This window comes from Aotus nancymaae, unplaced genomic scaffold (genome assembly GCF_030222135.1).
Source record: "Aotus nancymaae isolate 86718 unplaced genomic scaffold, 86718_ANA_hifiasm-v0.15.2.pri h1tg000006l, whole genome shotgun sequence".
NCBI lineage: Eukaryota > Metazoa > Chordata > Mammalia > Primates > Aotidae > Aotus > Aotus nancymaae.
Window position 1 is genome coordinate 24449031 of NW_026988417.1, and position 14498 is coordinate 24463528.

Here is a 14498-nt window from a genome sequence, read left to right on the forward strand (position 1 = left end):
TCCAGAATCAATCATCTTCAACTCTAAGCAATTAGAAAAAGAAGAGGAAATCAAACCTCAAGTGAGCAATAAAGAGCAAAATAAAGCAATGAACTAGAAAACAGAAAATTAATGAACTAGAGAACAGAAAACAAAACATGACGTTTTGAAAAGATTTAAAAATTGTTAAACTTATAGCTAGATTAGTCAGGAAAAAGAGAGAGAATATATAAACTGCCACTATCAAAAATATCTGAACAAAGACAAGGTCCCTGTCCTCCTGGACGTCTAGTGGAGGAAAGAAATGCCATACAATTAAATCTATAGTTACAGATTATGATAAACTCTTAAAAGAGAATTCTGTCGCGGAGTGAGAGGCCGCTTTTGGTTGCAGGAGGGCACCTCTTTGGAAATTACTAAGCTTCCCTCCCTCCACTGAGAGTACCGCGAGCTCTGCCCAGCTATTCCTCGCGCTCCCGGAGGCAGGTGGTGGCCCCGCCCCACCTGGCCCATCAAAAGTCCCGCCCCCTGTTCACTCCCACACGCCCCCGCCGCCGCCAGGGCCTTTCTACGCAGGCGCAGGGGTGGCGCCCGGCGGAGGCACGAGGTGGGGCAACCGCTGGGCGGGCACCAAGCGGGCTGCATCGCTGGTGAGGTGGCGTCCGTCTTACCCGGTCGCTCCCGTTCCTGGCCATGCAGAGCCCAGACTCAGGCACCTGGCTGCTCTGATCTGGTCTCGGCGCGGAGGGAGCAGAGGGAGTCCATGGCGGATCCCTCCGAGCCCAGCCGGCTGGCGTCCGCGGGCGACGGGAGTCCGGAGGAGGACGGAGAGCGGGAGCCGCTGCTGCCGCGGATCGCCTGGGCCCACCCGCGGAGAGGCGCCCCAGGCAGCGCCGTGAGGCTATTGGACGCCGCCGGGGAGGAGGGCGAGGCCGGTGATGAGGAGCTACCGCTCCAGCCAGGGGACATGGGGGTCTCCCGGAGTTCTCCCGCCGACCTGGACCGGAGCCACCCCGCGGGTTCAGGTGCGAACCGGCCCTGCCCCACTCCCCGCGCCCCCGGGTGGCTGCTCCGGCTGCCCGGCTCTGTCCTGTCTTCCGCGCGCGCTGACCGAGGTGGACGGGCTTTCCCCGCTTCCTGGGGAGACCGCGGGCACCTCGCCTGTTCGCTCTTTCTCCAGGAGCTCCCTTTGCTAAGGCCAGTGACTGTCCTTAAACCGATTCTTTAGTGCTCCCTGCAAAGTGAGTCTAAACTTCTAGAATCGGACACTGGGGAGAGCTTAACGCTGTAAAATGTCGTCAGTCCCTGCTCAAGTTTGGACTTGACTTTGGAATTAAGAACCTTGAACTCTCGGGAAAGTTCCCGGAGTGGTGAACTTGCAAAGTGGATGACAGGAGACAGATGAACAGAGGAGACAGATGAACAGCAAGAATATCCAGTTGCCACTGGGGCACGTTTCAAAACCTTTTCCTATTAAATGTTGTTATTGTGACGTTAGCCACAGGGGGCTAAAGCAGTTGAAAGTCTGTTCCTGCTAACAGTTTCTCTTTCTTGATTTACTTCTAATACATAAGAAAACCAAACGAAAAACCTCTCTTCACTATTAAGCGGACTGATACCCTCGGGTGAAATGGGGCAATTGAAACGATGTTGAAAGTTAGTTAAATTTAGGTATGCTGTGCAGGCCTGGATATTTGTAGATAAAGGGAGTTTTTCTGGCGTGTTGAGTGGAGTTAGACTAACGTGATGGAAATGGCAGAGACTTGTAATATTGCCTGCTAGAGGTGAGACAGACATGTTTGTAAAAGGGTGATAGTAACACCTCTCTGCTGGTTGTGAGGATGGATTAAATGAGATGGTGTGCACCCCGTTTGGTTTGTCGCTTCACACATGACAACTTAAAAGCCACAGAAAATGGAAGTTTCATTAACACTGCTTAGTTTCTCTGGAGTTGCTAGAAGTTAAATGTACTGTTAGTGGTACACTAATGTGTCCTGTACAGTTTAAAGAATTTTGGATAGAATCGGTCATTCAAGTTCTAGTTGAAGTTACATTCAGACACATTCTAGAGTAAATAAATCGGAGAAATCCAAGGGGAGCCATTTGTCTGATTGTTTAAGCTTTAACCAGCGTCTCTGACGTGCATTTCTGTTCCATTATAATATTAGCTGATGGATGCATTGATGTTTAACCAAACAACGTGAAGCTGGAACCAGGTGACAAACGGGCCTGCATTCGCCTAGTTACATTGGCAATTTGGGCATATATTACTTAGAATTTAGTCTGTAAAATAGCTAGCTTGCCTTTTCCTTCCCATTACCTTGTGTAGCCACTAAACTCTTAAAGAGCCTAAAGGCTTCAGAATGCTCTCGTTCTGTTAAAGTGAGGTATTTTGTAAACAAAAGTATTAAGGCTAGAAAAAATCAAAGTGAGAGACCAACGAGATGGCAGGGCTGTAATCCCATCCCAGCATATTGGGAGGTGTAGGCAGGAGAATAGCTTGAGGCCAGGAGTTCGAGAGCCGCCTGGGCAACAAAGGGAGACCCCCATCTCTATAAAAAATAAATAGAAAAAAACACAACCATAAAAGTGAAAGTGAGGTTATAGTGTTAGAATACAAATGGATTCTTAGAATTCCTACCTTTTTTTAAAAGTAGTATCTTACCTATATCACAACTTACAGTTTGCTAAGATTTTTTTTTTTTTTTTTTTTTTTTTTTGAGACGGAGTTTCGCTCTTGTTACCCAGGCTGGAGTGCAATGGCGCGATCTCGGCTCACCGCAACCTCCGCCTCCTGGGTTCAGGCAATTCTCCTGCCTCAGCCTCCTGAGTAGCTGGGATTACAGGTACGCGCCACCATGCCCAGCTAATTTTTTATATTTTTAGTAGAGACGGGGTTTCACCATGTTGACCAGTATGGTCTCGATCTCTTGACCTCGTGATCCACCCGCCTCGGCGTCCCAAAGGCTAAGATCTTTTTTTAAAAATATTTTATTCTCGTGTGGGTGTTGTGGCTCATGCCTGTGAGCACTTTGGGAGGCCTAGGTGGGTGGATCATTTGAGATCAGGAGTTTGAGACCAGCCTGGCCAACATGGTAAAACCCTTCCTCTACTAAAAATACAAAAATTAGCTGGGCATGTTGGCAGGTACCTGTAGTTCCAGCTACTCAGGAAGCTGAGGCAGGAGAATAGCTTGAACCAGAGAGGCAGAGGTTGTAGTGAGCAGAGATCGCTCCACTGCACTCCAGCCTGGGTGACAGAGTGAGACTTTGTCTAAAAACAAATTTTTTTTTATTCCCGCAACAGTACAGCAAGTTAGTTGTTATTCGCCCTTATCCTTGTTACAAGGATTCAAAATTAATAAACTGGTAATGACTGGTAGCTCATAGGACTTCAGAGATAAATGGTTTGCCTGAAGTCAAATATCCAGGAAGTGGTAAATCAGGAGGAAGCCTGCCCTTTTTTCGTTTTGCCATGGGTCCATAAGTGTTAGAAAATAATTGTGTCTTTGGTTATTTTGGAGGTTTTACCTTTAATGGGACTTTAAAATAATTTCTGTGAAAACTGTTTAAAAAAATTTTAAAGACTAAAATGTTCATGATTGAGTAACTCAATTTTTAAGTTTAGTTATTTTTTAAATGACTCCATTAACTTCATTTGTCCTTTACCATCTGATTTCCATGAAACTACTTCTCTACTTCCAAGAAGTTTTTGCCTTTAGATTAATATGAGCATCATTTATGATGCTTAACTCCTTTGTTTACATAAACAAGAGGTTTATGTACTTTAGTCAGTGGAAGAATGTCATATGTCTGTTACCTTTAACAAGGCATTTAACAAAGTCTACAAACAGCATAAACCATAGTGTTAGTTGTTGGATCAGTGTCAGAGTGGAAGGATTAGTGCATTCCTTGTTCTAGTTATTTTAATCAGTGAATTGGGTAGTAATGATGCTAGCTAATGCCTACATAGTAGTTAATATGTGCTAGGCATAGTTCTATATGCTTCATGTATATTCATAACCAACCCTGTGATAGGAGTACTATTTTTTTTTTTTTTGGCGGTTGGAGAGGGCAGCGGGGGACAGAGTTTCACTCTTGTTGCTGCCCAGGCTGGAGTGCAATGGCATGATCTTGGCTCACTGCAACCTTTACTTTCCGGGTTCAAGCAATTCTCGTGCCTCAGCCTCCCAGATAGCTGGGATTACAGGCACACGCACCACCATGCCCAGCTAATTTTGTATTTTTAGTAGAAACAAGGTTTCACCATGTTGGCCAGGCTGGTCTCGAACTCTTGACCTCAGGTGATCCACACCGCCTCGACCTCCCAAAGTGCTGGGATTATAGATGTGAGCCACCACAGCTGACCTTGTTCTCATTTTAAGAAAGTACAGAGAGAGGCTGAGCGTGATGGCTTAGGCCTGTAATCCCAAGACTTTGGGAGACCTCTTTGATGCACACCTGTAGTCCAAGCTACTCAGGAGACCAAGGTGGGATTGCTTGAGCCCATGAGTTTCAGGTTACAGTGAGCTATAATTGCACCCCTGTCCCTCAGCCTGGGTTACAAAGGAAGACCCTGTCTCAAAAGAAAAAAAGAAACACAAAGAAGTGAAGTGACTTCTCCAAGGTCCCAGTTAATATAAACCAGGAGCACTTAGCTTCTGTTAGTGTGACAGAAAACAGTGTTAGAATTCACAAAGAGCTGCCAAAGTAAAAGAAAATGTGAATTTGTAAGTCATTTAATTATTCATGGTGGCTTATAAATACGTGAACAGAATAAGAAAATCATATTAAAGGAAGAAGGATGAGAAGAAGATGGAGCCTGGAATGAGTATACAAAATGCACCTCACATGCTTAATGCAGGCAACTCACAAATTTGACCTTTTTTTTTTTTAAGATGGAGTCTCGCCCTGCCACCCAGGCTGGAGTGCAGTGGTATGATCTTGGCTCACTGCAACCTCAGCCTCCCTGGTTCAAGCGATTCTCCTGCTTCAGCCTCCCAAGTATCTGGGATTACTAGTGCCCACCACCATGCCTGGCTAATTTTTGTATATTTAGTAGAGATGGGGTTTCACCATGTTGGCAAAGCTGGTTTTGAACTCCTGACCTCAGGTGATCTGCCCACCTGGGCCTCCCGAAGTGCTGGGATTACAGGTGTGAGCCACCACACCTGGCCCAAAAATTTGATTTTTAAGATTATTGAGCAGCTAACTTAAGAGAAAACACAATCACGGGGTCTATAAAGTTAAAATAAACTGGTTATTTGAACCAAAACAGAAAGGACAAAGGCCAGCCTGTCACATAGTCTCTTGGTGAATGCTGTGTGCTAGACAATATCTGTGGTAAAAGTGATTAGTTTCATAGAGATAGTTCTTACAACTTTTCTGAAGCCCATTTCAGTAGAAATAGTTTTAACTATGGGTGCTATCTGTATTGTCTCACGTAGGTTCAAGATACTGATAATCTGGTTTAATTTAGAGGAAGGTTTTAGCAGAGGAGATGTTCCATGTGTTTTGACCGTTTTCCATAAGTGAGCTTTTGAAAGACAGTGAGTGGCGGTGTGTTGGAGGGTATTTCTCAACCAATGCATAAAATACAGATGTTATTTTCTTTTTTTTTTTTCTTTTTTTTGAGACGGAGTTTCACTCTTCTTGTTACCCAGGCTGGAGCGCAATGGCGCAATCTCGGCTCACTGCAACCTCCGCCTCCTGGTTCAAACAATTCTCCTGCCTCAGCCTCCCGAGTAGCTGGGACTACAGGCGCGCGCCACCATGCCCAGCTAATTTTTGTGTTTTTAGTAGAGACAGGGTTTCACCATGCTGACCAGGATGGTCTCGATCTCTTGACCTCGTGATCCACCCGCCTCGGCCTCCCAAAGTGCTGGGATTATAGGCGTGAGCCACCGCGCCCAGCCTCAGATGTCGTTTTCAGTCCATTGCAGACATGCATCATTCATCAAATATTTTGAGTGCCTACTGGCTGCCAGTGGAAATCAAGGCTTTTGGGAAACAATAGGAACCTGTACTAGATGGATGCCTGTTCACCTGCCCTGTCCCCTCACAGCTATAGCCTATGGAGGAAACAGTCAAACAGTCCTAACAGACTGTGTATATGTGCTTGGATGGGGAAAGCTGTGCATTGAGGCATGGAGCCATGCCCTAGGTGTAGGGGGCCAGGGAACACTTAGAGGAAGCGGCATCCAATTCAAGACTTGAAGGATGAATAGCTCCAAAAGCCCTGAGGCTGGGTTCAGTTCGCCAAATTTGTGAACACCTAAAGTTTTCTATTTGTTTGTTTTTTGAAACAGGATCTTATTCTGACACCCAGGCTGAGTGCAGTGGCACGATCACAGCTCACTGTAGCCTCGAACTCCTGGGTACAAATGATCCTCCCACCTCAGCCTCCTGCGTAGCTGGGACTACAAGTACATGCCACTATACCCAGTTAATTTTTATTTTTTGTAGAGATGGGGTCTCACTATGTTGCCTAGGCTGGTCTTGAACTCCTGGACTCAAGTGATCCTCCTGCCTCGGTCTCCCAAACTGCTGGGATTACAGGCATGAGCCACTGCACCCTGCCAGTGAACATCTATGTTTTTCTAGAAAATATTCTGCTTAGTGGGTAAGGTGTAGTAAAGATGGGTAGGTTTAGGTTTATAGTTCTAATCCTCAAGAGAGAAAGAGTTCATTTGGATTTTTTTATTTGGAATAGAAAATTAATGAGTTACTTGCATACTTCATACATACTTCAATTGTGCTAAATAAAAAAGGTTATACAACAAGTTCTCTTAACTCATTTTTAGTTTCTGCATTGTAAAGGACCAGTAATAGCCTGGTCCTTTAAAGTGTGGCCAAGGGGATAGTTTGTTAATTTTTCAAAGGAATTTACTGAAGTCTTGCTATGTGCCAGGCCCTGTTCTAGGCACTTGGGATACATCAGAAAATGTATCCCAGAAGAGATCCAACAAAAAAGAGCTCTTCCTTCTTGGAACATAGATCATTTTGTTTCAGCATCATGAGTGTGAATAAGAATTAGTGACGGGAAGGAAGTGTGGCAGATTTATGAGAACCGCATGGGTGAAAGTTCAGAGGGTGAGCTGCACATACGCAAAAAGCTCGGAGCTTGAACAGGACCAGGACTTGACTAGAAGGTCACCACCTCTTCTTAGAGGTGACCCAAAGTGGGTACATAGAGGTAAAATTGAGATTCTCCTCAGAACATGAATTTGAGTATTTTCTAACACAGAGAAAAATCGAAATGCCATACTTTATTCCTTAAAGGGGTGACAGTAATTTTAATTGAAAAAAAAATAATGAAAATGTAGCTAATCATGCCCTCAGCTACCAAAAAATCAAACCAAATGAGAACAAACCTTCAGACCAGATCATCCACAGCCCATCCAGCTTGAAGCAGTGTAACGCCTTATGCCTTGGGGAGGGTGCTTCAAGGTGAACTTATTACCAACATGCATTTAAGTAATTAGAATGAAGGCCAGGAGCTGTGGCTTCTGCCTGCAATCCTAGCACTTTGGGAGGCTGAAGTGGGAGGATCACCTGAGCCCAGGAGTTTGAGATCAGCCTGGGCAACCTAGTGAGGCACTATCTCTACAAAAAACTTTAAAAAATTAACTGGGCATTGTGATGCACACTTGTGATCCTGGCTACTCAGGAGCTGAGGTGGGAGGATTCCTTGAACTGGGAGATCGGGGCTGTAGTAAGCTGTGATCTTGCCACTGTACTCCAGCCTGGGTGGGAGTGAGACCCTGTATCAAATTTTTTTAAAAAAGATCACAGAATGTAATTGTCAGTTACGAATGAGTTAAGGAAAAATTATCTACTAAAAATGAGTTTCTTTGAATTTAGAATAGTTGATATATGACCTTTTTTTTGGGCAGAAATTAGTAGGACCAGCTATTTTTAAAGTGCCTTTCTAGATTGTGGTGGTAAATCTAGGCCATTTTCAAATAACAGAATGCCCATTTTCCTGTGGGAAAGATATTATCTCATTTATCCAAAAGAGGTGCTCAACAGGGCAAAAACAGAGAAGGAAATGAGAAGATCCTGGCTTTTTTCACAGGAATGTTTCTGATTGATCTGATTTTGGTTGAAACTGAATTGTTAAGTATTCTGAGGATGACTGTGGGCTCAATGAGAGCAACAAAGGCAGAGTCTATAATGAACTCATAAAACGTCACCCATAAACCAATTTGGCAACATTTAATAGTAATAATGTCAAGGTCTGCACGTCGCGTCCAAAAGAACTCAAGTACAGATTGAAGAGACCAAGAGTGGTCTAAGAGTTTAGCTCTTTCCATATGAATTAGTAGTATGACAGGACTCCTAAATAACTAACACTTTATTATAGTGCTTCTTATTTTGAGATAGTGTCAAGACTGGGAGGTATCCCTATTCTCTGCAGTGGTTTATGTGGTTTCAGCAATCCTGTTTTAAGGAGGCACATTGATATACTGAGGCATGAAACGGCAGGGCAACTAGGATGCTGAAAACCTGAAAAAACTCCCGTATGAAAGGAGATGGAGAACAGAGAAGATTTAAAGGAATGTGAATTGATCTTCAACTTTTTGGAGGGCTTATTACTGGGAATAAAGGAATAAGTAGATTTGTTTTGCTCCGAATGGCAAGTCTAAGACAGAGAGTAAAACTGCAGGAGACCTGAGCAAGGTTGAAATAAATAACTTCAAGTTCATTTTTGTTAAGAACCTATGAAACCCTGACCTAGAAGAGATACCTAGGGCCTTTCGGAAGGTGGAGGGTAGGAGGAGGGAGAGCATAAGGAAAAATAACTAATGGGTACTAGGCTTAATACCTGGGTGATTACTTCTCAGTCTTTTGGCTATGATCAAGTATAGTATCTCTTCTTATCAGTTTAATACCTGGGTGATGAAATAATCTGTACAACAAACCCCCAAAACACAAGTTTACCTATGCATGTCCTTTGCAACCACTAATGATAATGATTACTGGCACGTTCATTTTCTCAAATAAATATAAGTGCCCGGTAAATACTAATCCCTCTTCCAAGTAAACAAGAAAGACAGAGTTCCTCCCTTCATTCTTAAGTATTTTCAAGGGAAAGATAAAATGACTTGAAATATTTATCAACTGTACACATGACTAAAATACTTGGATTTTTTATTCTTTTGAATGGGTTAAATATGCCCACTAGCCTTTTTTATAGTATTTTTCTTATCACAAACTTTAAATAGTGATTTAATTTTTAAATTATAAATGGAACTTTTTTTAGACTAGAGACAGGTTCTTGCTATGTTGCTTAGACTGGTCTTGAACTCCTGGGCTCTTGTGATCCTCCCACCTAGGCCTTCCAAAGTGCTGGGATTACAGGCATGAGCCACCATGCCCAACCTCTTAGCACAAATTTTTAAAAAGTAATAAATTATGGTTTTATTTCTGTCTGAATTAAGACAAGTTTTAAATTAAAGAAAGTGGATCATTGATCTTGAATATTCTCAATAACACGTATACCATTGAAATGACTTCTAAATTAAAACGTGAATAGCCTTTGATTTGTCTGCCACCTTAAATGATTAGTTATTAATTCATCCAGCAAGTGTTTATTAAGTGCTTTTATGTTCCAGGAACTGTATAAGTTCTGGGGATACAGCAGCGAAATCCTTGTCGTGGTGTTTCCTGAGTTTCTGGAGCATCCAAAATAAATACACAGATCAGGTGATAAGTGCTAAATGGAAAAACAAAGTGAAGGTTAGAGATTGGGTAAGGGTCTTGGGGGTCATAATGACTTGGACTAATTGTGAGATGGGAAATAATTGGGCTGCTTGGTCCAAAAGAGTGACATGAAATGTTTTAAGAGCCATAAGAAAGAACGAGATCATGTTCTTTGCAAGGACATGAATGGAGCAGGAGGCCATTTTCCTTAGCAAACTAACACAGGAACAGAAAACCAGATGCCACATGTTCTCACTAATAAGTGGGAGCTAAATGATGAGAACACATGCACACATAGAGGGGAACAACGTACAACGCCTTTCAGAAGGTGGAGGGTAGGAGGGAGAGGGTCAGGAACAATAACTAATGGGTACTAGGCTTAATACCTGGGTGATTGGCTTCTCGGTCTTTTGGCTAAAATCAAGTGTAGTACTTGTTCTTATCAGTTTAATACCTGGGTGATGAAATAATCTGTACAACAAACCCCCAAGACACAAGTTTACCTATGTAACCTGAACTTGGACCCCTGAACTTAAAAGTTACAAAGAAAAAGGATTGCTAGCTTCTCTGTTAGGTATAAAGAGGCCATGGGTGAGAGAGGGAGACCACTTAGGAGGCTCTTAGAATAATCGAGGTGAGAGCTGATAGTAACCTGAATCATGTGGAAGGAATGGAGATGGCAAGAGGTGGTTGGATTCTGGGTATTTACTTAAGGTAGAGCCAATACAACTTGCTGATTGGATGTAGAGGGTAAGACTGTGAGATCATGGATGATTTTAAGGTTTGTGGCCTAAGTAACTGGAAGATTTGGAGGTGCCAGCAACTGCGATAGGGAAACGTAGGGATGAAGCCTTTGGGAGGTATAGTAAAGGTGAGAGTGGAGTTTTGGGTAGTTAAGTTGGAGATATCTATTAAGCATCCAAGTAGAGATGTTGAATACAGTAGTCAAGTTTAGAGCAGAAGTCCAGGCTTGAGTTACAAATTTGGGAGTCATCAGTGTTGGTAATGGAGAGAAGAGGACTATGAACTGAAACTGGGCCATTCCAAAGTTAAGTAGTGAATAGATAAATGCAGTGCTGGGGGCTGGTCATAGTTTTTGTGACTGCTTATTTCTTTCTTTCTTTTTTGAGACCGTCTCACCCTGTCACTAGGCTGGAGTGCAGTGGTGCGATCTCGGCTCACTGTAGCCTCCGCCTCTGGGGTTCAGGTGATTCTCCTGCCCAGCCTCCCTAGTAGCTTCGACTACAAGGTACCCGCCACCACACCCAGCTAATTTTTGTATTTTTAGTAGAGACAGGACTTCACCATTTTGGCCAGGATGGTCTCGATACCTTGACCTCATGATCTGCTCGCCTTGGCCTCCCAAAGTGCTGAGATTACAGGCATGAGCCACTACGGCTAGCCTTCTTGTTTCTTAATGAAATAAGAAGCTAGATCCTCTCCTGAGAGAGAGGATGGGAGAGGAGGTGTTGGGAATTTTAGGAGAGGAATTAGCTTGTGTGCATTTCTTTAATTCCACTGTCCCAGTGCAGGCCTTGGAATCGGCAGACAGTTGGGTTTAACCAGGACAGGGAGTTTTGCAGGTGACCATGATGAAGGGAGGAAGAGTGATTCTGTGATGACCTGCCATAATTTAAGCTGGCCAAGGAAGACAGAAGCAAGGACAATGAAGGGGATGAAGTCCAGTGACATGATGGAGCAGTCCTTAGTAGGTTCTAGTAGGGCAGAAGAACATTTGGACTTGGAGCACTAGAGGAACTGAACTGGGAAGATAGGAGGTGCTTGAAATTGAAAGTGTGGTGAGGTTGCAGTTACTGGTATTGACAAGATCCAAGGGGAATTAGAGGCTGAAGTAGGATGGAGGATAGAATTACTGCAGGAGAGAAGTTCAAAGAAATGAGAGGTATTAGTATTATTTCAAAAAACAGTGAACTTCCCCCCATGTTATTATTATTATTATTTTTAGATGGTGTCTCACTCTCGTTGCCCAGGCTGGAGTGCAGTGGTGCCATCTCTGCTCACTGCAACCTCCACCTCCCAGGTTCAAGCGATTCTCCTGCCTCAGTCTTTCCAGTAGCTGGAATTACAAGCATGCACCACCAAGCCTGTCTAATTTTTTGTATTTTTAGTAGAGACGGTGTTTCGCTATGTTGGCAAGGCTGGTCTTGAACTCCTGACCTCAGGTGATCCACCTGCCTTCAGCCTCCCAAAGTGCTGAGATTACAGGCATGAGCCACTGAGCCCAGCCCCCATCCCATGTTATTATTTGGGAATTTAAGAGAAGTGGGGGTTGTTAGGCAGTAGGGAGGAAGGAGGATTAGAGCAGTCTATACAAACCTTGATTACATTTTATGTACCTTGTGTCCTAATGCCAGCAACCTAATCCATATTACAGGTCCATATCATGAGCATTCTCATAGCTGGTCTTTCTTCTTAATACAGTAACTACTGGTACTTCAGAAATGAATGCATACTTGGATGACCCAGAATTTGCTGAGATTATATTGAGAGCAGAGCAAGCAATAGAAGTTGGAATTTTTCCAGAAAGAATCTCTCAAGGTTCAAGTGGAAGTTACTTTGTGAAGGATCCCAAGAGGGTGAGAATGTCACAGACCTACTATATGTAATAGAAACTTTGGTAAATACAAGTTTAAATATGAAATCATTGTGAGTTTCTAAAGATATTTTCCTATTAAGTCTGATTGTAACCTCTTTTACAAAATAAAGGTCAGTTTTTATAGTTTTTGTTTGTCTTTTTTTGAGACAGGGTCTCTCTCTCTCTCTCTCTCTCTCTCTCTTTCTCTCTCTCTCTCTCTCGCCCAGGCTGGAGTACAGTGTTGCAATCATAGTTCACTGTAGCCTTGACCTTCTGGGCTCAGGTAATCCTCCCATCTCAGCCTCCCAACTAGGTGGGATCATAAGTGCGTGCCACCATACTGGGATAATGTTTTTAATTATTTGTAGAGACAGGGGTCTCCCTATATTGCCCTGGCTGGTCTTAAACTCCTGGGCTCAAGCAGTCCTCCTGCAGTGTTGAGATTACACTGTACTTGGCCTCAGTTTTTTGTTTTTAGTAAATCACTCTAGTATTTAGAAACAGAGCTAATCATTTCAAGTCACAGTTTGCCATTCTGTTATTTTATATTTGGTTTCAAGCATTTATTGAATATATACATTCAGCTGTAGCCTTATTGAGTGTGTATATTCACAAGTCCTTATCTTATAGAAGTCTATAGCCTTATTAGTCAAGCACAGTGGAAGTTTAAACCTTCAAAACTTATTTAATGTCATTTCCAACGTACTTGATTTTTCAGGTATATGAATACCTTTTCTGGCATTTTACCAGGGGAAGAAGGCTCAGCCATCTGAAGTTTGAAAGTATTGGAATGTGAAAGTGAAATGAACCACAGGATGATTCTAGACCAGAAAAGAGAAATTGATGTGGCACTTTGTTCCACTTAATCTAGAATTTTTCAAAAATATGTTATTTTTTCTAACAGCTTTCTGAATGATGCATAAGGAGCAGTTCTTTTCTCAGGGGGAAGAACGTTTATAATTTCACCCATTTTTTTGGCAAAGATTGAAGTTACAGTTTTAAAATGATTTTAAAGCATAGTTCCTTTTTTGAGATTAAAATGTATTTGTAGGTATTGCCAGTCTCTCAATCTTTATTCTAAGCTTTATTTCTTAATTTGATCTTGTTGACTTTTTTACTAGTGACTCAGACCTTATTGCATTATATTTATTGTGGTATAAAGCAATTATATACTTGAAATTATAAGATTTGTTCTTGTCTAAGGATAATTCAGCTTCTAAATTTAATATGAATATATTGTATCAAACAATTAGAGTATAGAGACTTTTAGACGTTCATGAGCAAAAAATATTTTTTAATAGGAGAAACTTTATTTAGTTAATGTATTTATTTATTAAGATGGATTCTCTGTCGCACCAGACTGGAATGCAGTGGCGCAATCTCAGCTCATTGCAACGTCCACCTCCCAGGTTCAAGTGATTCTCCTTCCTCAGCCTCCTGAGTGGCTGGGATTACAAATGCATGCCTACCACCCCCAGCTAACTTTTGTATTTTTAGTAGCGATGGGATTGCCCCATGTTGGCCAGGCTGGTCTCGAACTCCTGACCTCAGGTGATCTGCTCACCTCCCAAAGTGCTGGGATTACAGGCGTGAGCCACCTCACCTGGCCAAGAGTTTACTTTAAATTGGTTTCTTAAAAATAACTGGAAAAAAATTAGGGTAGGAGAATCTGACAGCATGGATATTCACTATATCTTATCATTACCTTTGTATTTTAGAGGTGATTTTTGTCATTGGATTAGTTAATTTAACAAATACTTGGATGTCTACTGTGCTTCAGGTACTGTTCTGAGTACTGGAAATGCAGCCCTAACAAACAAAGTCCCTGCCTTTTTGGAATGTGCATTAATGTGGGGAAAGTAAACAGCAAACATATAATGTGGATATTTGATAGATACTGAATAATACCACTGTTTGACCTGGGATAGTGGTTTTCAAACATTTAAAAATCAGTGAAACCCTTTCTCTCTTTTTTTTGAGACAGAGTTTTGTTCTTGTTACCCAGGCTGGAGTGCAATGGCTCGATCTCGGCTCACCACAACCTCCCCCTCCTGGGTTCAGGCAATTCTCCTGCCTCAGCCTCCTGAGTAGCTGGGATTACAGGCACATGCCACCATGCCCAGCTAATTTTTTTGTATTTTTAGTAGAGACGGGGTTTCACCATGTTGACCTGGATGGTCTCGATCTCTTGACCTCGTGATCCACCCACCTCAGCCTCC

General features: G+C 42.7%; 1 protein-coding gene and 2 pseudogenes across 1 annotated transcript in view; all 3 read left to right on the forward strand.

Moving 5' to 3' along the window:
• The first annotated feature begins 611 nt into the window (after positions 1-611).
• The window catches only part of PI4K2B (phosphatidylinositol 4-kinase type 2 beta), a 37857-nt gene continuing 23970 nt past the window's right edge, over positions 612-14498 (forward strand). Inside the window, exons 1-2 of the mRNA XM_012472410.2 lie at positions 612-1004; positions 12126-12280. Coding sequence (XP_012327833.1) covers positions 743-1004; positions 12126-12280 — 417 coding nt within the window. The 5' untranslated portion in view covers positions 612-742. The remainder of the gene's footprint in view (positions 1005-12125; positions 12281-14498) is intronic.
• On the forward strand, positions 8813-8907 carry LOC135272208 (U2 spliceosomal RNA; annotated as a pseudogene).
• Positions 10078-10172, forward strand: LOC135272210 (U2 spliceosomal RNA; annotated as a pseudogene).